This window comes from Leptodactylus fuscus, chromosome 2 (genome assembly GCF_031893055.1).
Source record: "Leptodactylus fuscus isolate aLepFus1 chromosome 2, aLepFus1.hap2, whole genome shotgun sequence".
Classification (NCBI taxonomy): Eukaryota; Metazoa; Chordata; class Amphibia; order Anura; family Leptodactylidae; genus Leptodactylus; species Leptodactylus fuscus.
The window spans coordinates 22,845,839-22,870,810 of NC_134266.1; the positions used below are offsets into that span (position 1 = coordinate 22,845,839).

Below are 24,972 nucleotides of genomic sequence, written 5' to 3' on the forward strand. Positions count from 1 at the left end.
CCCTTTTTTGGCCCCCAGACAGTAGATATACCCCTTTATAGGCCCCTACAAAGTATATTGGCCCCCACACAGTATACTGTCCCCACTATTGGCCCCCACACAGTATATTTTCCCCACTATTGGCCCCCACACAGTATATTGTCCCCTTTATTGGCCCCCACACAGTATACTGTCCCCACTATTGGCCCCCACACAGTATATTTTCCCCACTATTGGCCCCCGCACAGTATATTGTCCCCCACACAGTATACTGTCCCCACTATTGGCCCCCACACAGTATATTTTCCCCACTATTGGCCCCCGCACAGTATATTGGCCCCCACACAGTATATTGTCCCCTTTATTGGCCCCCACACAGTATACTGTCCCCACTATTGGCCCCCACACAGTATATTTTCCCCACTATTGGCCCCCGCACAGTATATTGTCCCCCACACAGTATACTGTCCCCTTTATTGGCCCACACACAGTATATTGTCCCCTTTATTGGCCCCCACACAGTATATTGTCCTAGTTATTGGCCCACACAGTATACTGGCCCCTTTACTGGCTCCACACAGTATACTGCCCCCATTATTGGCATATTATTTTTCCTACTCTTACCCCATCAATGGCTGGTATTAAGGAGAGGGGCCCTGCAGCAGAGGATTGCATTACGGGCTCCACTTTGGTCTCTAGGGGGTATTGTTTACTATGTCACCTCCTGATGTTATTTAGCATCTACATGTAGCTTGCGGTGTCCTCTGGTGGCTGAAGTAGAGGTGGCCTTAGACAGGAGAATAATAGCTATATGAGGACTTATTCTTTGCGGGATGAGCCGTACTTTCATTTGCCACCATTTTGGGGTACATATAATGTTTTTATTTATGTTTTTGTGGGTCCATGTGAAATAACATACAATTCTATCATTATTTTTTTGTGTTTTGTTTTTACAGCGTTTACTCTGTATTATTAATGACATGGCAGTTTTGCCAGGCGGGTCATTATAATTACGGCAATACCAGAATCATATTGTTTTATTATTACGTTTTATGGCTTATACACATAAAATGTCACTTTTTAAAATGAACAATTTTCCTGGGGTCCCTGTATTCTGACGCCTATAACTTTTTTACTGTACTGACAGAGATATATCAGGGCTATTTATTTGCAGGACAAGTTGCACTTTCAGGACCGCACCTCTAAAGAGGCGAGGTGAGGCGACTGCCTCAGGCGGCATTTTTAGAGGGGGCGGCAGCCACAGGACTTTTTTTTTTTTTTTTACCTAAACTAGTTCAGGACAGGGCCTGTCTGAAAACAAATTGAGCGGCCCTTTCATGGGTTGGTTTGTACCTCTGCATCTGAGCATGCTGCCTGTGCTCAGACGCAGACGTCTTTTGCCGGGTGACGAAGAGGCGGCGCGGGAGCAGCAGTGGGAAGGGATCGAAAAGGTAGGTAAGTAAATACTTTTGTTTTTTTTATTTAATAGGCCGCTACCTACTGGAGTATCCCGAGCAGGTAGCGGCCTATTTATCTACCTCCCCGGGCCTGCTCATGGCCACCCCCACTTCCCCTTCTGCTATAGGACGCGGGGGGTGGCTGTGAGAAGGCCCAGGCTGTGATCCCCAACTACCGCTATTATTATACTCGGGGCACGTGGTTGGGTTACACATCCCAGGTCCGGGACTATCTGCTGTAGTGGGAAGATGCTCCAACTCTGTTGGATTAACCCCCTGGATGCCATGATCGCTATTGACCACAGCATCCAGGAGGTAATCTTCCAGAGTTGCAAGATCGCCCCTCCTGGCACCCCTCAGATCCTGCGTGATAAGATCTGAGTATCAGCCTCCTGACTGCCTAGGCATAGTTCCTGTAGGGAACTTATGTGCAATGTTCTGCAGTATTATGTATTGCAGTACACTGCACTGGAGATCAGAGATCTCAGGTTCAAGTCCCCCTGTGGGGAATGGAAAAAACAAAAGTTTTTGACATTGACAGCCGGCTCTGCGCTCCCATAGGGTTTATATACCTGAGTCTAATGACCAAAAACATGTCCTTTAAAGTTCTACGTGATGGACATTGACATGTTCTTGGGCTACAGGAACCCACTGCGGGCACCCTGTGGCCCTAGTAGAGGGGGTGCAGGCAGCTTTCACATCTTCCGTACACTTCCTCTAAGACAAACCACCAAACATTGTCCAAATAGAAACGTAATACTGAACAAAAAAAACATAGTAAAAGGTCCAGGTCGGGAAAGCAGCGAATTTTCAGATAGAAAAACTTTTAACCCCTTTAATGTTCTGTGCCGTGCTATGTTATTATATTACAAGGCCTCACCTCTTTAACAATCTCATTGTTTTCACAAATCACCGTCGTGTACTCTAATGCAGAAATGGTGAGAAAAAGCTCAGAATTGAGAAAAATAGATTCTTCCTCCTGATGAGATTGGTGTTTCCTGTTCTTTTGTGGCCGATGTTCACATGAACTGTACATGAACAGCAGAAGGCTTGTGGTTGACACAGGAAACGCAAATCATGTCCCCGAGAAGTTGTCATACAGACAGGACATGTGTACAAGTGCCAAGTATGGACTAGTCAAAAGGTCGAAGTATTCCCATAATAGCAGGTCTTGTGGGATGTTCCCAATATGAATGGGTTAACACCACCAAAACTAGTCTTTTGTGGGTAAATCGAGTTCCAAGCTAGTCAGGCATCAGAGGGGGGTAATTGCGACCGGAAGAGACCCTAGAGCAGGGGTGGGCAATTCATTTTCCCATGGGGCCACATGAGAAATTGTAATGGTTCTAGAGGGGCATGCGCGTCGTGGCAAATTTAGCTCCACCCACTTCTCCGCTGACTCCGCCCATTCTCAATCATTTTTCCATGTGCCCCACAAAGTAAAATCCTCCTACAGTCACCCTAACATTATACACCCCCACATTATAATGTTTCCCTCCAAATGACCCACAGTATTAGGTCCCTCTCCTGGTGCCCCAGTATAAACCAGCAGAAACTAGAGGGGACATTAAACTGGGGCAGCTGGAGGGGGACATTAAACTGGTGGCAACTAGAGGCAGCTACCCCCCATGGTTTAATATCCTCCTCCATCTGCCCGCTAGTTTAATGTCCCCTCTCCATGTGCATTCAGTTTAACTGCCCCCCTACATCTACCCCTAGTTCCCCCTCTTGCTCACACATGCTGTCTCTTCTCTCTTTATCATCCAGCAGCCTCCATTGCAGGCAGCCTGCAGGAAGCACACAGTCCCGTGTGGTTCCGCCCACTAACGAGTCATAGCCTATCCTGGTGATAGGCTGTGATGACATCATCACAGGTCCTTGAACAAACTTCCACTAGCTATGCGGGCCAGATAGAAGCAGTCAGAGGGCCGGAAGTGGTCCGCGGGCCGTACATTGCCCAAGTCTGCCCTAGAGGCATGCAGGTACCCAGCTTTGCCAGGAGCAACTGAAAGAACTCATTCCCCTGCTTTTCCAGATGAGGAAAGGGAAAGGATAAGTCATGGCTGAATACGAACAAGGGTTCACTATTACAAAGGTTGTGGTTTTTAGTGCTTTGTGCCCAGCCCATCTGAGATCCTCCAAAGTTCATGGAAACAAAAAGATTCTAACCAAGGTGTTTTTTTTTTTGTTTTTTTTTTGCTTTTCTCCCTTTTATTTTACAAACTGTTTTGCTTGTTCTGTCATCTTTATTTTTTTTTTTTTATACAGGCACTGAACCCATTGGTATGAATCCATTCAATTTAATGGTGAGCTGTTTGTGATCTATGACCCCATTACCTTTGTAAGGGGGCATTCACACGGAGTAACACTGGGCGTGTATTACAGCCATACACGCCGGCGCTACGGCAGACTGCCGAACACTTCCCATTCACTTCAATGGGAGCGCTTGTAAACGCCGCTGTTACGAGCGCTCCCATTGAAGTGAATGGGAAGTGTTCGGCAGTCTGCCGTAAAGCCGGCGTGCACGGCTGTAATACACGCCCGGCGTTACTCCGTGTGCAAAAGATTGAAGTATAAGACGCCTCCTATATACTCCCCATTTCTTTCGTAGCTATTCTTGGCTCTGGCTCAAAAAAACCTGCAACAAAGAACACTGTGTTTCGGCAGCCTTAAGTATGTTTGTATCTGGCTGTTGGAGAGACAGGTGCATATGGGAGCGGGATTTCTACTGAGCCCAAAGTGAGTAGCGGTGGCAGCGTGTATCTAGGGTGCATGGACTGTGTTAGGGTGTGATTTATTCGCACTTTGCAGCCTGAATGAAGGTTGAGTGCAAGATCTACCAACCGTTGCTGGGATGTGAGCCTGCACGGAAATCTTCGCCAGTTCCTAGCTCAGTTTTTGGAAAAAAGATGAGATACTTGCATGCAAGTTAGGACTGAGAATTGAGCAGGATTTGATATTTGCTGTTGTTACGTTATGTGACCACATTGACATGACATACAATGTGGTAATGCCACGCCGCGGTCTTAATATCGCACAACCATAGCCCTTGTCTGGCAGCAACATGTAATCATGCAACATAAGATCTCACCTACTGATAGGGAATGGGATAACATGGCGACCCACAAGGTGCCACAAACACAACCCAATAGCCAAGCTGGATTTCTTTGCTATTACATTATTAGCTACAACTGGCACCGCCATACTTGTTACCTTTATATGGTGTGTATATATATATATATATATATATATATATATATATATATATATATATATAGTACTGTGCAAAAATTTTAGTGTATATATAGTGATTACACAAAGATCAGCAATCTTCTCCATAGTGGTGGATATCAAATCAAGCCGGGCTGCAATACCAGACAAGCCCATGGGCAAGGGTGGCACTATTTCTGTAATTACATACATTCAAGCCCATTTGTGCCCTCCAGACTTATACAACAAGTAAAGGAATAGATACAGAATATGACACTGGTCATTTTTATTACAAAAAAATATATGAAACAAAATTGGAGCGATAAAAGTTACACATTTATGTGCAGTGAAGTGCAAATTATATAATAAAAGAAGTAAAAGATAAAGTAACAGTCCAAGATTTAATTTTTTGACATATAATCCTCACTCCCCGCCAATATCGGCTGTGTTATCTGTGTCATCCCTGCATAGTTGCATCCACACATATTGCAGCCTTTCAAGTCATGTGACCAACAATCCAGAGCTCGCTCTTCCGCGTAGACAGGAAGTCAGTCTCTCCTGTGTGGCTGACTTCCTGTGAACTACAGGATTACACCACCACCTACCGCCTTGTTCCTCTTTATGTCCCCACATTAGAGCAGATTTACTAATGAATACAAGTCAGAATTGTGGCGTAATTTTTGGCAAAAATTGAAGTACAGGCCTTGCATCATATTTATAAGAAACTTATGTTTTGTTCAATAAGAGGGAGTGACTTAGTGGGAAGGGTCATGGCCTAAGATGCTACATCAGGAGAAAAATTTTGCCACATTTTTGGTGAAAATTAAGCAGTCTATAGAAGCGTCAGATTAATCTGGCGTATTTTAGTCCGCAGTTATATTATCTATTCTCTGACCTAATGTGTCATCATAATGATTAGCTACACAAATATAAAACGCGCCTGACTCACACTGCCTAACTCTGCTATCTCTGAGTGCTGTGTGCAGAGAGTTAAGTGTACTTCTATGAGATGTTACAATGTTATATGTATAGTTTAATTTAATGTATTCCTATCAGATAAGCATCATGCTCTTCCCTGCCTCCTGCTTGAAAGAGCCATCAGGGAGAAAGCCAGCACAAGCAGGAGGCAGAATGAAGCTGCATTAAATATACAGAAGATTCTGCAATGTCAGCTGGGATGATTTATATAGAGAAGGACAACTGATCTAGGTTACTGACCTGTCAATGACTGCCCTAGATAAGATTGGGAAGTGAAGGTGCAATGGGGTGAGACTCTGCCACCTCCACCATTAAAAAGCCGGAAGTAAAATGGGAGGGCAAGGCTACTTGAAGGTTGTTGTCCGTTTTGAAGAAAAATCAGAGCAATGGCGGTAAATGGCATAAACATTACTTACCAACGAGATCCAGGACACATTCCTCAAAGAGTGTCAGGTGATACCAAACCCATTGGATCCAAACTGCAACCACCAGGTTCCTGAGATGCCACTTCAAAAGTGACAACCAATATGGCTGAACTTTCTGTAGTCACTAGTGCAAATATGGCAGCTGTTGTCACCTCTCAGTTATATACAACCACTATATATATCTTTATATATAGTTCTAACCATTAGCACTTCATAATATGACGGAAGATGGAAGGCGGCATATTAGAGAACGGTGCTACGTAACAATTCAGGAACTACATGTAACAGCATCACAGCCCCATCTGGACAGGATCTGTCAGCAAAAAAATATATACTATAAAGGGGCCACACGGTGGCTCAGTGGTTAGCACTGCAGCCTTGCAGCGCTGGGTCCTGGTGTTCAAATCCCGCCAAGGGCATAAAACCATCTGCAAGGAGTTTGTATGTTCTCCCCGTGTTTGCATGGATTTCCATCCCATATTCCAAAAAAAAAAAAAAAGACATACTGATAGGGAAAAATGTACATTGTGAGCTCCATGTGGGGCTCACAATCTACATTTAAAAAAAAAAAAAAAAATATATATATATATATATACTATAAAAGGTATCATTCTAAAAAAACTGCTGACAGACTCCCTTAAAGGGATTGTCTGGGATAATGAGACTGATTGATGTAACTTTTCATTAGTCACCAAGAACAGCGCTGTACGTTACATAGTGGCTGTGCTGGGTACTGCAGTTCAGCCCCATTCATTTGGCCAAAGGACATGATGTCGATGCCTGAGATGATGGTGGAGCTCTACACTCACCGGCCACTTTATTAGGTACACCATGCTAGTAACGGGTTGGACCCCCTTTTGCCTTCAGAACTGCCTCAATTCTTCGTGGCATAGATTCAACAAGGTGCTGGAAGCATTCCTCAGAGATTTTGGTCCATATTGACATGATGGCATCACACAGTTGCCGCAGATTTGTCGGCTGCACATCCATGATGCGAATCTCCCGTTCCACCACATCCCAAAGATGCTCCTCTATTGGATTGAGATCTGGTGACTGTGGAGGCCATTGGAGTACAGTGAACTCATTGTCATGTTCAAGAAACCAGTCTGAGATTATTCCAGCTTTATGACATGGCGCATTATCCTACTGAAAGTAGCCATCAGATGTTGGGTACATTGTGGTCATAAAGGGATGGACATGGTCAGCAACAATACTCAGGTAGGCTTTGGCGTTGCAACGATGCTCAATTGGTACCAAGGGGCCCAAAGAGTGCCAAGAAAATATTCCCCACACCATGACACCACCACCACCAGCCTGAACCGTTACCGATACAAGGCAGGATGGATCCATGCTTTCATGTTGTTGACGCCAAATTCTGACCCTACCATCCGAATGTCGCAGCAGAAATCGAGACTCATCAGACCAGGCAACGTTTTTCCAATCTTCAATTGTCCAATTTCGATGAGCTTGTGCAAATTGTAGCCTCAGTTTCCTGTTCTTAGCTGAAAGGAGTGGCACCCGGTGTGGTCTTCTGCTGCTGTAGCCCATCTGTAGCCTCAAAGTTGGACGTACTGTGCGGCGTTCAGAGATGCTCTTCTGGCTACCTTGGTTGTAACGGGTGGCTATTTGAGTCACTGTTGCCTTTCTATCAGCTCGAACCAGTCTGGCCATTCTCCTCTGACCTCTGGCATCAACAACGCATTTCCGCCCACAGAACTGCCGCTCACTGGATGTTTGTTCTTTTTCGGACCATTCTCTGTAAACCCTAGAGATGGTTGTGCGTGAAAATCCCAGTAGATCAGCAGTTTCTGAAATACTCAGACCAGCCCTTCTGGCACCAACAACCATGCCACGTTCAAAGGCACTCAAATCACCTTTCTTCCCCATACTGATGCTCGGTTTGAACTGCAGGAGATTGTCTTGACCATGTCTACATGCCTAAATGCACTGAGTTGCCGCCATGTGATTGGCTGATTAGAAATTAAGTGTTAACGAGCAGTTGGACAGGTGTACCTAATAAAGTGGCCGGTGAGTGTATATCACAATACTGGACCACCCCTTTAAGCTGAAGGGCCATTTTACTTTATAAAGAGACCCTAGTCCTCTTTGTTTTAGACAACTGAGGGGGCACAGACCCCCGACAATTAAAAGACGATGCTTGCATGACGCTTTGGCATATTAAAAGCACATTATATTAGCGAAGTATATTAAAGGGGTCTCCCACAACAGGCACTTTTTTTCTTATCCATAGGATAAGGAGTAAGTATCTGAATGCTGGAAGTCCGACCACCGGGTCCCCAGTGAGAACAAGTTCCTGGGTACTTTATGTAAACAGAGCAGTGATGGGCTTGATGGCCAAAGCTCCATTCACTTCTATGTCACTGTAAGGACAGTGATCTCCAGGAGACACATAGAAGTGTATGGAGATGTGGCCATACATGTGCACCACTGCTTTATTACAAGCTGCACTTAGGGGACGTTGTGGACCCCCATTCTCCTGATCGCTGGAGGTCCAAGTGGTCGTATCCCCAGCGATCTGACACTTATCCCCAATCCTGTAGATAGGGGATAAGTGTGCACAGTGAAAAAACCCCTTTAAATGTAGAACACACTCTTATAAAGAGCTATAACTTTACAGCGAGCAGTAGAAAGTGATTGTCTGTCCTTAGATCTTTTTTTCTAGGTGGGTTCCAAATTGTGTGCCCTTTAATAAAGTGCATAGTATTCTGAGCACAACGATATAGAGCTGCATGGACAGAGAGTTAAAGGGGCTTTCTAGGCTTATGAGTTGATGACCTATCTTATGGATACGTCATCTATTACAGATCAGCGATTCCAACATCCAGGCCCTGCAGTGTTCGGGAGAGTGCTGCAGCCTCTTCAGTACTTACCAAGCACAGATTGGTTGTGTTTGGTATCATAGTTCAGCCCCATTCATGTGAATGGGACTGAGCTACAATCAGGTCATGTGGCGGAAGAACATAAGGCCACATGGCTTGTGAAAAGGAAGCAGCTGCTGATCCGCGGTGGTCATCAACTAAAAGGTCCAGGAAAACCCCTTTAAATTACAACATGCCGGTTACCTACCACCACCAATAGAGGGAGCTTAGGAGCCAACTGTAATTTATTGACCTGTATACAGTAAGCTCCCTCTAGTGGTGGCTGCAGGGGCTCTATTTTATGAAGGGGTAAGAACTTGATCCACGCAGAATTTTGAGCTCAGAAATGACATGATGATAATGCCCTGGTCAACGATCATTCGTTGGATAGGCTACACCCTTACTCATTCCTTAGTCATGGGCCAATGTCCGTCATATTCAGGTCCTTGTCAGCACAGTATCCAAATAACCTGGAACGTCATTGTGTCTCATGTCATTTCTGACAGCCATCTTGCAACTGTTTGCGTAGAAAGTGGTCCACAATACTGCAGCACCGAAGAGGAATATCCAAAAGATTGTGACAAAGTATCATAGAGGCACATTGCAGATCATGATGCTGCTGCTGCAGGCCCCATGGAGTGGGGGGCCCAGCCCTTGTTGGTCACATCTAGGTACCGAGAACCCGTCTCTAGAGGAACCGCACTGTTGGCTATGGGGGTAGGAAATTGGTCCAAGGGTCATTGGTAGGGCATCATACTAAACCTACCCCCATAACTCCATGTAGAACTACTAGGAGAACCCCTAATCTCCAAGCCCCAGCAATAGGTCACTCGGATGGTGCAATACTTTCCCCTGTGGTATTACTTTCCCCTGTGTAGTTCCCAGAATCCTGGACGCTGGTCTGAGATCTCTCTTTAGAATTATTTTGCACCAAATCCTCTGTATTGGCGTTCTGGACAATGTAACACTGATCCGTCGTCTCTTCTTCATGCAATAAAAATGGATACTTGATACAATCCAAGGGGGACTCCCCAAATCCCTGGGGGAAAAAAAAAAAACACACACATTACACTTAGAACTGGATAACTATTCCTCTTTATTACACCCTTAACCTATCCTGCTAATATAGGTGCACGGCTTGTTACAATGTATCAGAGCTGTAGTAAGAAGCCGGACATCTCTACCAGCTATAGGTTACCTAGACCGGCGTTTACATCTATATGGACATGTCACAGACCCAGCGCGTCTCTCCTTACCCAGTCTCTCACCTTCTCAATACTAGATGGCAGTTTGTTGGATGGGAAGAATATTTTCTTTATGAAACGTTTTAATGGGCAGAAGCAGACGTACAGGACGACCGAAATCAGAACTATTCCAAAAAGCGTGAATCCTGCGATCCAAGCGACCAGATAGGATTTGGGATCTAGGATGAAAGAAAGGCAAGACATTTATATCAGGTGATAAGACCACTGATGTCCCATTGCCAGGAAAACTGGAGATCAGGATACTGCGGCCATAACTATCTGCTATCTAACAATTTGGTGGTTATACTTTTGTCTGGCATCTATCCCATTACCCCGCATCCAACTACCTGGCATCTATTCCATTACCTGGGACCCAACTACCTGGCATCTATCCCATTACCCCGTATCCAACTACCTGGCATCTATCCCATTACCCGGGACCCAACTACCTGGCATCTATTCCATTACCTGGGACCCAACTACCTGGCATCTATCCCATTACCTGGGACCCAACTACCTGGCATCTATCCCATTACCCCGTATCCAACTACCTGGCATCTATCCCATTACCCCGCATCCAACTACCTGGCATCTATTCCATTACCGCATATCCAACTACCTGGCATCTATTCCATTACCTGGGACCCAACTACCTGGCATCTATCCCATTACCCCGCATCCAACTACCTGGCATCTATCCCATTACCGCATATCCAACTACCTGGCATCTATCCCATTACCCCGTATCCAACTACCTGGCATCTATCCAATTACCCGGGACCCAACTACCTGGCATCTATCCCATTACCCCGCATCCAACTACCTGGCATCTATCCCATTACCGCATATCCAACTACCTGGCATCTATCCCATTACCCCGCATCCAACTACCTGGCATCTATCCCATTACCGCATATCCAACTACCTGGCATCTATCCCATTACCTGGGACCCAACTACCTGGCATCTATCCCATTACCCCGTATCCAACTACCTGGCATCTATCCCATTACCTGGGACCCAACTACCTGGCATCTATCCCATTACCCCGTATCCAACTACCTGGCATCTATCCAATTACCCGGGACCCAACTACCTGGCATCTATCCCATTACCCAACTACCTGGCATCTATCCCATTACCGCATATTCAACTACCTGGCATCTATTCCATTACCTGGGACCCAACTACCTGGCATCTATCCCATTACCCCGTATCCAACTACCTGGCATCTATCCAATTACCCGGGACCCAACTACCTGGCATCTATCCCATTACCCAACTACCTGGCATCTATCCCAATACTCGGTACACAACTAACTGGCATCTATCCCATTACCCCATATCCAACTACCTGGCATCTATCCCATTGCCCGCTACACAACTACCTGGCATCTATCCCATTATCCAAATACCTGGCATCTATCCCATTACCCCGTATCCAACTACCTGGCATCTATCCCATTACCCAGGACCCAACTACCTGGCATCTATCCCATCACCTGGGACCCAACTACCTGGCATCTATCCCAATACCCCATATCCAACTACCTGGTGTGTATCCCATTACCCCATATCCAACTACCTGGTGTGTATCCCATTACCCCATATCCAACTACCTGGTGTGTATCCCATTACCCCATATCCAACTACCTGGTGTGTATCCCATTACCCCGTATCCAACTACCTGGCATCTATCCCATTACCCCATATCCAACTACCTGACATCTATCCCAATACCCCATATCCAACTACCTGACATCTATCCCAATACCCCGTATCCAACTACCTGGCATCTATCGCAATACTCGGTACACAACCACCTGGCATCTATCCCATTACCCAGTATCCAACTACCTGGCACCTATCCCAATACTCGGTACACAACTACCTGGCATCTATCCCAATACCCGGTACCCAACTAACTGGCATCTATCCCATTACCCAACTACCTGGCACCTATTCCAATACCTGGTACCCAACAATCTACCTGGCATCCATCCTATTACCCAATTACCTGACATCTATCCCATTACCCAACTAACTGTCATCTATCCCAATACCCGGGAATCAACTACCTGGCATCTATTCCTTCACCCGGTACCCAACAATCTACCTGGTATCTATCCTATTACCCAGTACCCAACTACCCGGCATCTACCCCAATACCCCGTATCCAACTACCTGGCGTCTATCCCAATACCCCATATCCAACTACCTGGCATCTATCCCATTACCCGGGACCCAACTACCTGGCATCTATTCCTTCACCCGGTACCCAACAATCTACCTGGTATCTATCCTATTACCCAGTACCCAACTACCCGGCATCTACCCCAATACCTGGGACTCAACTACCTGGCATCTATCCCTTTACCAGTACCCAACTCCATGGCATCTATCCCTGCACCTGGTTCCTATCGGCTAGCTAAGCTCACATCTGCTATCCCTCCCTATTTGCTATCTCTCTGTCTCGTCTCCATTGCTCATGTACACACACATAGACTCGGTCACCTCCTTGTACCCACCTGTAGTGATGCAGAACACCTCACTGTACCGACTGCTCCGAGTATTATTTCGGCATTTCTTCTTCGCTTTTGCACAGTAAGTTGTTGAGGCTTCTATGGATTTCAGTTTAAAAAACAGCTGAGCACCTTCTAATGGGGGCACCTGTAACACGGGGTAAAATATACAACACTAGTCACATGATGTTCGACAAAACGCCAAGACCAAGTTTATGTGATATATCAGAGTCATCAACAAGGCTAGAGATCGAAAATACAATCCACCATAGTACCCGGGAAAGTGAAGGAAAACCCTGGACCCTCCAAGTATATCAGTCACCTTATTACAATGGTCAGCTCCAATCCGTCTGTCTCTTCAGGTCATCCAAGACAGACTGGATGTTAATGAATACTTACCTTACCGTGTGTTGAATTGATTTCCACATGGGTCTGCCATGAACAGATGCCTTTTATCTCATAATTCTTGAATCCTTCAGGATCGCTCACATTGATGAACAACTCGTTGCCTAGAATACGCATTGTCACATTTTTCGGAGGCGAAGGGACAGCTGTCAAAAAGAAAAACCACAAGTCAAACACTAAGACCTAATGCACACAATCGTGCAGAGATGGCACACGTATAAGTATCCCTGTGTCACTTGTGATTTTCACTGTCTCGTACATTGAAAATGAATGGACAGAGCTGCAGGTATGGACAGATATAGGACCTGCTCCATATTTTGTGGCCTGGACATATAGACGAAAACCTGTGGCTGTTGTATGGTCCCATAGAAATGCAACTGCAGATAAGAAGTCTGGCCATGTGCACGAGACCTAAGGCTTGGTTCACATCTGCATGCAAGCAGCACTTTTCACTAGTCTATGGGGTCTGCGGGTTTCTGCTTTTTTATACAGATTAGGTTTCCATTCGGGGGTCCCCAAGTGGATCCCACAAACGGACATCTGAACACAGATATGAACCAGGCCTTAAAGATGAATCAGATGTGGACTCTGCAGCAGGACTGAGCAGGACATGTAGGTTAAGTTCACATGAGGTTTTTTGGTCGAGAACCTTCCAGACCAAAATATGGGTAGCTGCGCCTGGACGCCCCTAAACTGCAACAGCACCCAGTCGTGCACTCCGCTCCAGATTAGGCCCAAATGAATGGTCCTAGTTGGGAGGAGGGAGTGTCTTCAGGCGAATGTCACGAACATGAACATGTCGCTTCTTTTTTTTCTGGGAGCTGGAACAAACGTCTCCCGGAAAAAAAGAACTGACCGGCTCCCATTGATTTCAAGTTCCACGTCAGCCAGGTGGCCTTCTTCCGCCTCCCATTCATTTCAATGGGGAATCCATTGAAAGATCATGCAGAACACATCTTTTGTCCTTCTCAAACCCTGGAGCTGATCAGCGTTTGGAAGCCACAGCGGGCCGGTATATACCTCCCCACATAATCATGGGTTACACAATCCCAGCCCCTCCTGTCTGTGCCCGCCCGGCTATAGCCACCATGATAAGTCAGTACAGTAAGTGACTACACGTGACGGGATCAGTATCAGGACGGTACTTACTATCTTGTGATGGCTTAAACTCGATGGCGCTGAAGCTTTTTTCTTGTGTCTGCCCGTCGTACACAGACACACGGACGATATGGCGTCCTATGAAGGACAACTGCGAGCAGTCACACTGAGTAGCTGTCATATTTTCACATCCCTTTATTGCGCGGCATTGCTTCCCGCCATTAATATTACGGCTAAAAACAAAGAGGATTATTATTAATTCATCATACAGACGGCGCCCTCTCACAGGGAATGCTCCTAACAGTCGCTCGCCCTGCGGGCGCTGTATTGCGGTTGTGGTGGTCGCTGTGCAGCGCCGCGCCCAGTTTTTGAGCCAAAGCCAAGAATGGCTGCAAAAGAAATGAGAAATCTATAGGAAGTTCTTACACTTCTAACGTTTGCTCAATCCACTCCTGGCTTTGGCTCAAAAAACCGCAGCAAAATCTGCAACAAAAAAAGCTGCGTTTCCACAATGTGGGGCTTCAGCCTTATACAGACACACTCATCCTACAGCCTTGCATGTTTTTTTTTTGCATTTTGACAAATGGGCGTTACCATTCCCCTTGTCAGTCGATCCAAGAACACAGCCCTGGTAACACCCAGCTGTCAATTACAAAAAATTTCCCAGAGTAGTAACAAAGGGACGGGACATTATGGGAAATACAAGTATTTAGTAAGACAGGCCTGTCAGGAGAGTGGACAAGTCTTCTTTATCAGCTCATGTTTTTTGGAGCACTTACCAGTAATCCACAGAAAATGTGGCATTTGGAGAGCGGACAAAGTCCCAGTCCCACTTCAGTAGATATGTGAGGTCTTCAGCCTCCATCCTTAGGTTATCCGGTGGTGCTAGAAGACAAGAGAAGGACTTTACAAAAGAAATCCTTATGAACAGGCAACCTACAGTATAGATGCGCTTGCGGACGTCTTTCCCTGAGAATGTTTTTTTGTGCAATTTTAGTAATTTTGGTTTTGCTACAAATTTGCAACTTGGGGCCATAAACATGCAGCAAAAACAACGTAACAATGTGGTTTCAGAAATATTGATCAGATTGGACATGTTGAAATCCAACATGCCTGATCCATTCACCCCCCCATCTTTTGTCATTGTGGGATAGATGGTACACTGAGATATACCGTATATACTCGAGTATAAGCCGACCCGAATATAAGCCGAGGCCCCTAATTTTACCACATAAACTGGGAAAATTTATTGACTTGTGTATAAGCCGAGGGGGGAAATGCAGCAGCTACTGGGAAATGTCAAAAATTAAAATGGGTGGAGTTTTTGGGTGCAGTAGTTGCTGGGGAAGGGGAGGGGGTGTTTTGGTTGTCTGTCTGCCCCTTCCCTTGAGGACTGTTTTTTTTCCCCCACTTGGAATTCAGCCTGGCTGTATATAGGGGATCTGCACTGCCCCTATTAACCCCTTCCCGACAGAACAGGAGCACTGCAGATCCCCTATATTCAGTAGAGCGGGCACTGTCAGACACAGGGAGACCTAATGTGTATGTGTGTCACAGTCATTCTCTACTTTTATATATATTCTAGGGAAAGGAGGGATTTACAACTTTTATTTACTTTATTTTTTTATTATATTTTTTTTAAAGCCTCTTTTTTCCCCCCACTATTTTATGGGAGATTCTATACATTACTATTGCGGCTGGTCATAGACTCCCCCTCCCAAAAAAAAATTTTTTTTTTTGCTTGACTCCAGTATAAGCCGAGGGGGGCTTTGTCAGCACAAAAACTGTGCTGAAAAATTCAGCTTATGCTTGAGTATATACGGTATATATATCTATATTATATACACTGTATATACATATGACGTCAGAAGTCCTTCACTAATCTCCCATACACACGTGTACCCAGTCAGTGTATTATCTGTATTCTTACTAGCTAGCATACTGACCCATTACAGTTATCACCCCATATACACGCCTGGGTATCATCACTGATCCGTGTAGGATGCAAAACTCCCACCAGGGCCTATTCCTGCCTGTTTTGTGGCCCAGGTTACTGATGGCACACAGATATCACTCATGTACTGTCCGTGCTCTTATGGATACATGCACATGTTGGCGTGCATACAGCCCAAGTCATATTGGGCAATGATAAAACCTATAACAAACTGTAATAAAGAATTAGCCTCATGCCTACGACCGTATGCGCAGACTGAGGGGGTTCTGATGCAGTCTGGTGACATCCAAGTGCGCCCGTCATGGTCACAGAGCTGCATAGGGCATGCTCCATATCCCCCTCGGCCTGCACGCTCAGTCATGTGCGTGGGGTCTGCGACTAGTACATAAGACGTGCTTCACGGATATATCAGTATCTTACTTTTAGCAGGCGCGGTGAAACATTCTTCTGGGCCGAATATCCCCGTGTTGAATACCTTCACCTTCACACAATAAGTTTGCTCAGGAAAGATGTTATTGGGGGGAATGATGTAGTTGCGCACGTTGGGATTTTCGGATATCTGGATTACAGTAAAAAAACAAACAAAAAGAAACAAATGATGTTTAATAGTAGGATTCCTAATATGGGTGTCATTCAAGGAGCAGAGACCGCCATATTGTGACAGTCTCACTATAGGGGATACACCATGAAATCGTGAAAGGATAAATGGATAAGTGGAGGACGCTTTACTGCTGGTGTAAATGTGGGACACAGGCGCACTCCGGCTCCAATTGTTTTAATGGGAGTACCAGAGATGCCCGAAGTAAATCACAGAATAGGATATATATATATATATATATATATATATATATATATATATATATATATATTAAACCTATTCTGTGATTTACTTCGGGCATATATATATATATATATATATATATATATGTATACTTCCAAAGTTGGGCTAATGCGTCCAGAGCGAAGGGTATGGCTGTCGCAACCCTTCAAATGAACAACAGAGAGGAAGTTCTGCTCTAATATGTAAAAAAAAATCTCCTACGAGATGATTTTGTGCCCGTTCCTCCGTTTATATGAGAGAAACTGATGTAGTATCGTCTGAAAACACCCTCATATTATTCCTCCGGAGGTAGGAAGGGATTCTAGCAAGACTTTCTCGACTGCCATCAACTCCTTGGCATTTGAGAACAGTTCCCCACTTTCTGAGACCACAACAAAGGTCCATGGCATGACTTCCCCAAACCCATGGCATCTGCTGTCACCACATCTGGACCACTGGACACCCCTGCGCACGTTTATTCCCCAGTTTTTGGAGGATAGAAAAAAATTTGCTGTCCAAGGAGAAAATGTCCCGGTCCCATTTTCATAGAATATCCATTTGAGGAGTCTTGAGATGGACCTGAGCTCATGTTACTGCCGAAAGTGGAAATGACAGAGCTTGTTTGGCCAGATAGGGATTCGGGAAAGTCACCTACCGGCAAAAACATCGTTGAGATAAGAGATGAATATAATTTTTCTTTTGGCCATCTCTGAGACTATCTTCGTAAATGTCCAACATGCCATGGAAATTCCAAATCAAAGTGCCCGGAACCGGTAGTGAAAAATATTTGGGTTCACTGGTTTTCACTGCAAATCTCAGAAATCTCTTATTCCACAGTCAGTGGGATCCGCTGGATTCCACGTGTAACCGCCATTTCACTGGTTTTCACTGTACCCAGTTGTCCATCTGGTTCCAGCCCATTGGCTAGCTTGACCATCCGTTTTTGCTGTTGTTTGTCTTGTCTGCTTTCAGTGTTCACTTATTATAGGACGGGACCATCGCCCAGTTGTCCTCTACCGCTTGGGGTAGTTGGGGCAAGTAGGTAGGGACTTCGGGGTGGGTAGCTTCAGGGCTCACTGTCTCCGTCCTTCCCCTTTCTCCCAGGTTCCTGCAGCAGCTACTGGGGAATTACTTAACAGGCAATTCCCTAACAGATTTATGATGGCCCTATCCTGACTTACTAGAAACAAGTTTGAGTAGAACCCCTGATGGGATTCTTCTGGGGAACTGTAGCTATTACTTCTAATTGTAGAAGATTTCTTACTCCAATCGGAATGGCAAGATCTTTTTGGGATGACACCATGAATTTTTATGAGTGGATAAGGAATGGAATTCCATCCTTAAACCTTCTGAAAGAACAAGTAGGACCCAAGTGCTGTTGGAAATGGCCTTCCAAACCAGGAAATTTGCTAATTTTATCCTGACCTGGTCTCGCCATTTGGAAGGCTGCTTTTTATTTGCATTCTGGGACTTGGCACCGAAGAGCAAACTTTTCGGTTTCTTTTTTGAGAACCTCCATTTCCCCAGTCTCTTGTTTTCCTCCTTCCAAAATCTCTGGGTTTTACGAACAAACTTTCTAGATCTAGTGTCAGGCTGGGGGAACATTAGCAGCCATAGGTAACAAGGCATCAAGGTCTGTTCCATAAAGATACCTCCCTTCATAAGTTGGGGCGCACAGTCTACTTTTTGAAACTAGGTCACCACACCAGATTTGGAGCCAAAATTCTCTTCTCGCACCATTAGATGAAGTGGAAGCCAAAACAGACAGTCTAGCTGCATCCATACGAAACTGTGTGGACTTCTTGAGGGTGGGTATGGAAAGGGTCTTAATTTTTAATGTGTGCTGTCATGGGAGAGGGGGGAACATAAACTCCCTTCTAAACCCCATCCCCCCCCCCCCCCCCCAAAAAAAAAAGGTCACTTTCTGATGACACATTCCCTTTAAAGCCACTTACCTCCTCAGTGGAATCATTTCTTCTTAGAGTCACGGTGAACATATGTTCTGAGGATGAAATGCTAACGATCACCAAACCATCCCTGAATAGGACATGAAAACTGGGCGGAGGAGATTCAGTCTCTGGTAAAATTTAAAAATTTATGGTTAGATTTCTATTTGTTTAAATACAGTACAATACAACACATCTGCAGGCTGGGGTGATATGCTGGGTCTGAGACAGTAACCTATCTATCTGCAGGACTGGGGTGATATGCTGGTTCTGGTGACACTAACCTATCTATCTGCAGGACTGGGGTGATATGCTGGTTCTGGTGACACTAACCTATCTATCTGCAGGGCTGGGGTGATATACTGGTTCTGGTGACACTAACCTATCTATCTGCAGGGCTGGGGTGATATGCTGGTTCTGGTGACTATAACCTATCTATCTGCAGGGCTGGGGTGATATGCTGGTTCTGGTGACACTAACCTATCTATCTGTAGGGCTGGGGTGATATGCTGGTTCTGGTGACAGTAACCTATCTATCTGCAGGGCTGGGGTGATATGCTGGTTCTGGTGACAATAACCTATCTATCTGCAGGGCTGGGGTGATATGCTGGTTCTGGTGACACTAACCTATCTATCTGCAGGACTGGGGTGATATGCTGGTTCTGGTGACACTAACCTATCTATCTGCAGGGCTGGGGTGATATGCTGGTTCTGGTGACACTAACCTATCTATCTGCAGGGCTGGGGTGATATGCTGGTTCTGGTGACACTAACCTATCTATCTGCAGGGCTGGGGTGTTATGCTGGTTCTGGTGACAGTAACCTATCTATCTGCAGGGCTGGGGTGATATGCTGGGGGCCTGGTGACACTAACCTATCTATCTGCAGGACTGGGGTGATATGCTGGCTCTGGTGACATTAACCTATCTATCTGCAGGGCTGGGGTGATATGCTGGTTCTGGTGACACTAACCTATCTATCTGCAGGGCTGGGGTGATATTCTGGTTCTGGTGACACTAACCTATCTATCTGCAGGGCTGGGGTGATATGCTGGTTCTGGTGACACTAACCTATCTATCTGCAGGGCTGGGGTGATATGCTGGTTCTGGTGACACTAACCTATCTATCTGCTGGGCCGGGGTGATATGCTGGGTCTGGTGACAGTAACCTATCTAGGAATTATATCACATTTATTCTTTTTATGCAGTAATTTTACACAAACTACAGGAAAACGGAAACCGACAGCGGGGGAACATCACTTACACAATACAGTTCTGCAATGTCAGGGATCTGTGCCAGTGAAATGACTCAAAGGCTGAGGAACAAGAAGGGAGCGACTGCTTAAAGGAACACTCCAGGAAAAACAGATGTAATAGGGTAATATAAATGTGGTGATCAATGCCATGGTACAGACAAAAAGGTCCAAACTAGGCCATTATTTTTTTTCATTTTGACAACCCCTTTAACACTTAAAGGTGATTTCCAAAGGTACCAAGTTATCCCCTATAGGGGACAACTATAGGGGATAAGGCGCCTATAGGGGATAACTTGCAGATTAGTGGTCGACCACCGCTCTACTCGGAACAAGGGATGAGATAACTTGCTTACTTGGGAAAACCACTTTAAAGGGGCTCTCCAGGGAACCAAAGAAAAGTCACTTACCCAAGGGCTTGTAGGCAGCGACCCCAGGGGATCTGAGCTAATTCCAACCCAGGATCATGGGATCAGAACCAGCACCAAGTCACTCCGCCATCTCCCTCCTCTCTAACGATCACTCCTAGTTACACCAAATTCACACTTGTGTTGGGCTGTCTGTTGTTCTGATCTGTCGGAAGACCAGAACAACGGACAAGGAGACCACTACAATTTTTGTTACATACAGAGATGGACGGACACCATTGACTTACCTGTGCTATCGGTGGCCGGCAGACTAAAGTAGAGTCAGTCTCCATGGCATAGTTAAGTAGGAGTGAACACGGTAGAGGACGGAGGTGGAGGAGCGACTTGAGCGCCGAGTGCTGGTTCTGTTCTGGTGACATGTTGTTGAAACCAGCCTGGAATCCTCTGGATCCTTAGCTACAAGCCCCAGATTAAAGGGTTCCTATCATTAGAATCCCTTTCTTTTCTAACTAACATGTAGGAACAGCCTTAAGAAAGGCTACTCTTCTCCTACCTTTAGATGTCTTCTCCGTGCCGTCATTTGGTAGATATTCTGTTTTCCATCTTTATGCAAATGAGTTCTCTTGCAGCACTGAGAGCGGGCCCTAGCGCTCAAACAGCACTGGGGGCGTCCCCAGTGCTACGAGAGAACTCTCCAGCGCCACCTCCATCTTCTTCAGGAACCGGCCTCTACGTGTCGTCTTCCTGCCTGGCATTCAATCTTCTACACATGCGCAATTGGCTCTGCCAGTGAGCAGAACCGACTGCACCTGCACGCGGCCATTTTTTTGTGGCCGTTTATGCTAGCTCTTGTAGTAAGCGGCCACAAAAAATGGCTGGCAGAGCCGATTGCGCATGTGTAGAAGATTGAAAGCCAGGCCGGAAGACGACGTGTAGAGGCCGGATCCTGAAGAAGATAGAGGCGATGGAGAGTTCTCTCGCAGCATTGGGGACGCCCCCAGTGCTGCGAGAGAACTCATTTGCATAAAGACGGAAAACTGAATATCTACCAAACGGCGGCCCGGAGAAGACATCTAAAGGTAGGAGAAGAGTAGCCTTTCTTAAACCTATTCCTACGTGTTAGTTAGAAAAAAAGGGATTCTAATGATGGGATCCCTTTAACTATCTATTCAAAGCCTACATGTAAATTTATGTTTTTCATATATTGGTAAGTAAGCTGTGCCCATTTTGCTGCCTGCCCGAGTCTGATACGTCCAATTAATGGAAAAAAAACGCATATCAGTCACAAACAGAGACTTTCCGCTTGCCAACGTGCTGATAAAGAAGCAGATCTGTCACAGCAACTTCCAAACTAACACCTCACATAACAGACTGAAATGGAAAGTATCACACACGCTTCACTTTCTGTCGGTGTCGCTTTCTTGGTAAAAGTGCGCACATATTGTGTAAGGAGGTTGGAAGGATGTATAAAGGGGGTGTCAGCCCCAAATGGAATGAGGAGTTTTTACTCTGCTGGTTTAAGTTTTAAATGATGACACCCAAGGACCCCGTCATGGTTAATTGGGTCCGTTGGACTCTGTTGTTACCGATATTTTAGTCGCCACCTATCCGTTGTTATGGTCCTCCAACGGAGAGGTGATGCTAGTGTAAACCAACAGTGCCAAAGTATGTTATATGTCCATCTACTCAGCAAAGTGCAAAGGTTTGCTATATGTTTGGCTCCGTGACCACCCTTTGTACATAAAGCTTTGTTCACAACATGCTATATGAACCTGTTTCGCATACATACTGGGATAGCTCTGGGCACGTATACAGTATATAGTCAGGGGATCCCAATCACATAGTATAAAAAGTGACGAAATTGTGGGGAGATACCCTGTACCCCATCATCGGGGATAGAGAGAAAAACACAGTTATTGGTAAAGTGAGAGATGTGTCATAGCAGGGAAGAGAGAATGGAAAACTAAACAAGGAAGCAGAGGTTTACCGGACAGGGAGGAGGGGTTGGAAAGGCGGAATGATAACGATATAAGGAATCCTAGAGGAGCCATATTGGTTGTGGCACTGCCATCCTGTTTTAGTTCTGCAAGGACACTTTCCATACGGTGTATGTGGAGAATCTCCTTCAACACAGACAGGAGAGGGGGAAAGGCTTCCATAACTTAGGAATAACCGATCTAGCCATGACTAATAAGAAACCAAGAAGATTACAGAAGTGCTTTTGGAATAGCAAATAGAGATGAGAAGGGAGCGCAACCCCGCTCAACCCCAGTGATCGATGTAATAATACGACGGACATCGTTTGGGAAGGGGCGCAGAATGTATCCCCACCAGACGTGCTCCGATCCTCATTGCCTCGCCAACACGGTTCCGATGTAGAGGGATAGATCTCATGGAGGACAGAGGGAACTCTGCACCAGTGGGAGAGGATATTGTAGTTGGTTTCTTGCACTTTACAGCCTATGGAGGATCTGTGCCACGAGTGGCATGGCGGAAACGAGACTTTCTTGCGTTTTTAGCATTGTGGCCAATGGCATCATTTGAAAGTATATGTCAGAGAAAACTCCTGAATTACACTGCAAAGCAGAGCCGCCATTGAAGCTCCTGGGCCCCCACTTCTATATTATCTGTAGTACTGGTGTCTTATGTTGTAGAGAGGCCTTGGGCCCCCCCTCAGATTCAAGGGCCCGGTAGCAATGGCTACTTCTGCATCCCTTATAGCTCTGCACCTGGTGATGTCACCCACATACGTCACCAGGTCTTCTTCTGATTGGCCTAATGGTCACATGCGGTGCAGGACTTCCGGTGGTGACATCACAACGTGCGCCAAAACAGACAGCGCAGTGACAAACACGTATGACTTTTCTGTTTCACCATTACTTTTATTTGTGGTTGTATCACTAGGGGCGATTATTTCAGGTCATAATACACAAAAAGCAAGGTAACAAAATTAACCCCTCAAAACCCTGGGTCCCAGAGACCTGGAGTGAATCTACCTAGCAACCAATCAGATCGCAGCTCTCATTTTTCTAAGGCAGCATGCAGAATGTAAGGAGCGATCTGATTGGTTGATAGCCTTGGTACAGAGCGATCTACCTCATTGCGTGAATGAAATCCCTTAGGGTACGGGAAGATGTTGCCAAAACTGGCACAGGAGGTGCTGGAGGGGGCACAGGGCAGCAGACACACACGGCACACTCATTGTCAGTGTAACTCACCATCCGCAACGGCTGCCATTAGCACCATCCATGTAGCAGGCAGCAGCAAGGAGAGGAGACGTCTCGCCATATTATTCTTCTTCCTCCTCTTTGGTCTTCTCGAAAATAACTGAACAGCGATGCCGCTTCACCCTCTACCCTCGTCCGTCCCACTACAGCTGTCACCCCTCCCAGGCTCGACCCTCCCATACAATCGGAGAAGTGTCTCCAAAATTTGACGTCGGCGGCCATTTTGTTGAAGTCAAAGCCTCATTATAGTGAATGGAGGAACTTCTAGAAAATGGCCGCTGTGATGGGGACAAACTGTACACAGTACGTGTTTACATTGGGTTTCACATTCGTTATGAATGGTTTTTACTTCTGTGACGTTTTGGACACGAGGAGGGGTGGGGGGAGCAAAACAAAACAAGTGCCCTGACCGGTTCTACCACAGTAGTGTTAGACACTTTCTCTGAGTGCACCTCAGTGTCATCTAGTGTCCCCATAAGAGTGCCACTGTTACAAGCCACTGCTTTAGTCCTGTCTATGCCCAATTTAGCGTCACCCATTCCCAACCTCGGCTCCTTAATGGTCTTAATATAGTATCGTGCTCCATGTGGTCCTAACACAGTATAATGCACCCATCACTTTGGCACCCACAGTATAATCTTGCACTTAATCTGGCTCCAAAAATATATTGCCCCCCCCCTTAATATATTCCCCACAGTGTGTGTGTGTGTATATATATATATATATATATATATATATATATATATATATATATATACTGCCCCCCCCCCCTTGCGGCCCTCACACAGTGTACAAAAGAAAGTCCCTGGTTGCCTACAGTCCACTTCCATATCTGCTGCCATCTTGGGAGCAGCGGGCATGATGTAGTGATGTCACCGCGATGCCTCCCATCTGCATATAAACCACCAGGACCAGAAGAAGGGGTGAATGGTGAAGCAGGGTGCGGACGGCTTCCTGCCTCACCATTCTATGTAACTCATCTGCGCCTGGAGTGTCCTTAACCAATGCCAGCAGGTATCGGTATCTCCATATCACCGCCAGTCTGTGTCCCATAACAGAGCTATCTAATGGCCCCATAACAGGGTCTTCTGGTGTTGATGTAAAGAGTACATCAATATACTCATTTATGGACAGTGATGGGTCTGATTGGTGGGGGGCCGACAGCTGGTCCCTGCACAGATCAGTTGTTCGGGGGGGGCATCTCGTCTG

General features: G+C 45.8%; 1 protein-coding gene across 1 annotated transcript; it reads right to left on the reverse strand.

Moving 5' to 3' along the window:
• Positions 1-7,927: 7,927 nt before the first annotated feature.
• LOC142193589 (interferon alpha/beta receptor 1-like) lies at positions 7,928-23,901 on the reverse strand. Its single transcript, XM_075262571.1, has 9 exons — positions 23,755-23,901; positions 18,926-19,047; positions 16,571-16,709; positions 14,976-15,081; positions 14,248-14,429; positions 13,093-13,244; positions 12,700-12,841; positions 10,197-10,351; positions 7,928-9,967 (listed from the first exon to the last, which is right to left on the reverse strand). The coding sequence occupies exons 1-9, from the start codon at positions 23,822-23,824 to the stop codon at positions 9,755-9,757; spliced, it is 1,281 nt and encodes a 426-aa protein (XP_075118672.1). The 5' UTR covers positions 23,825-23,901; the 3' UTR covers positions 7,928-9,754.
• Between the last annotated feature and the right edge of the window lie 1,071 nt (positions 23,902-24,972).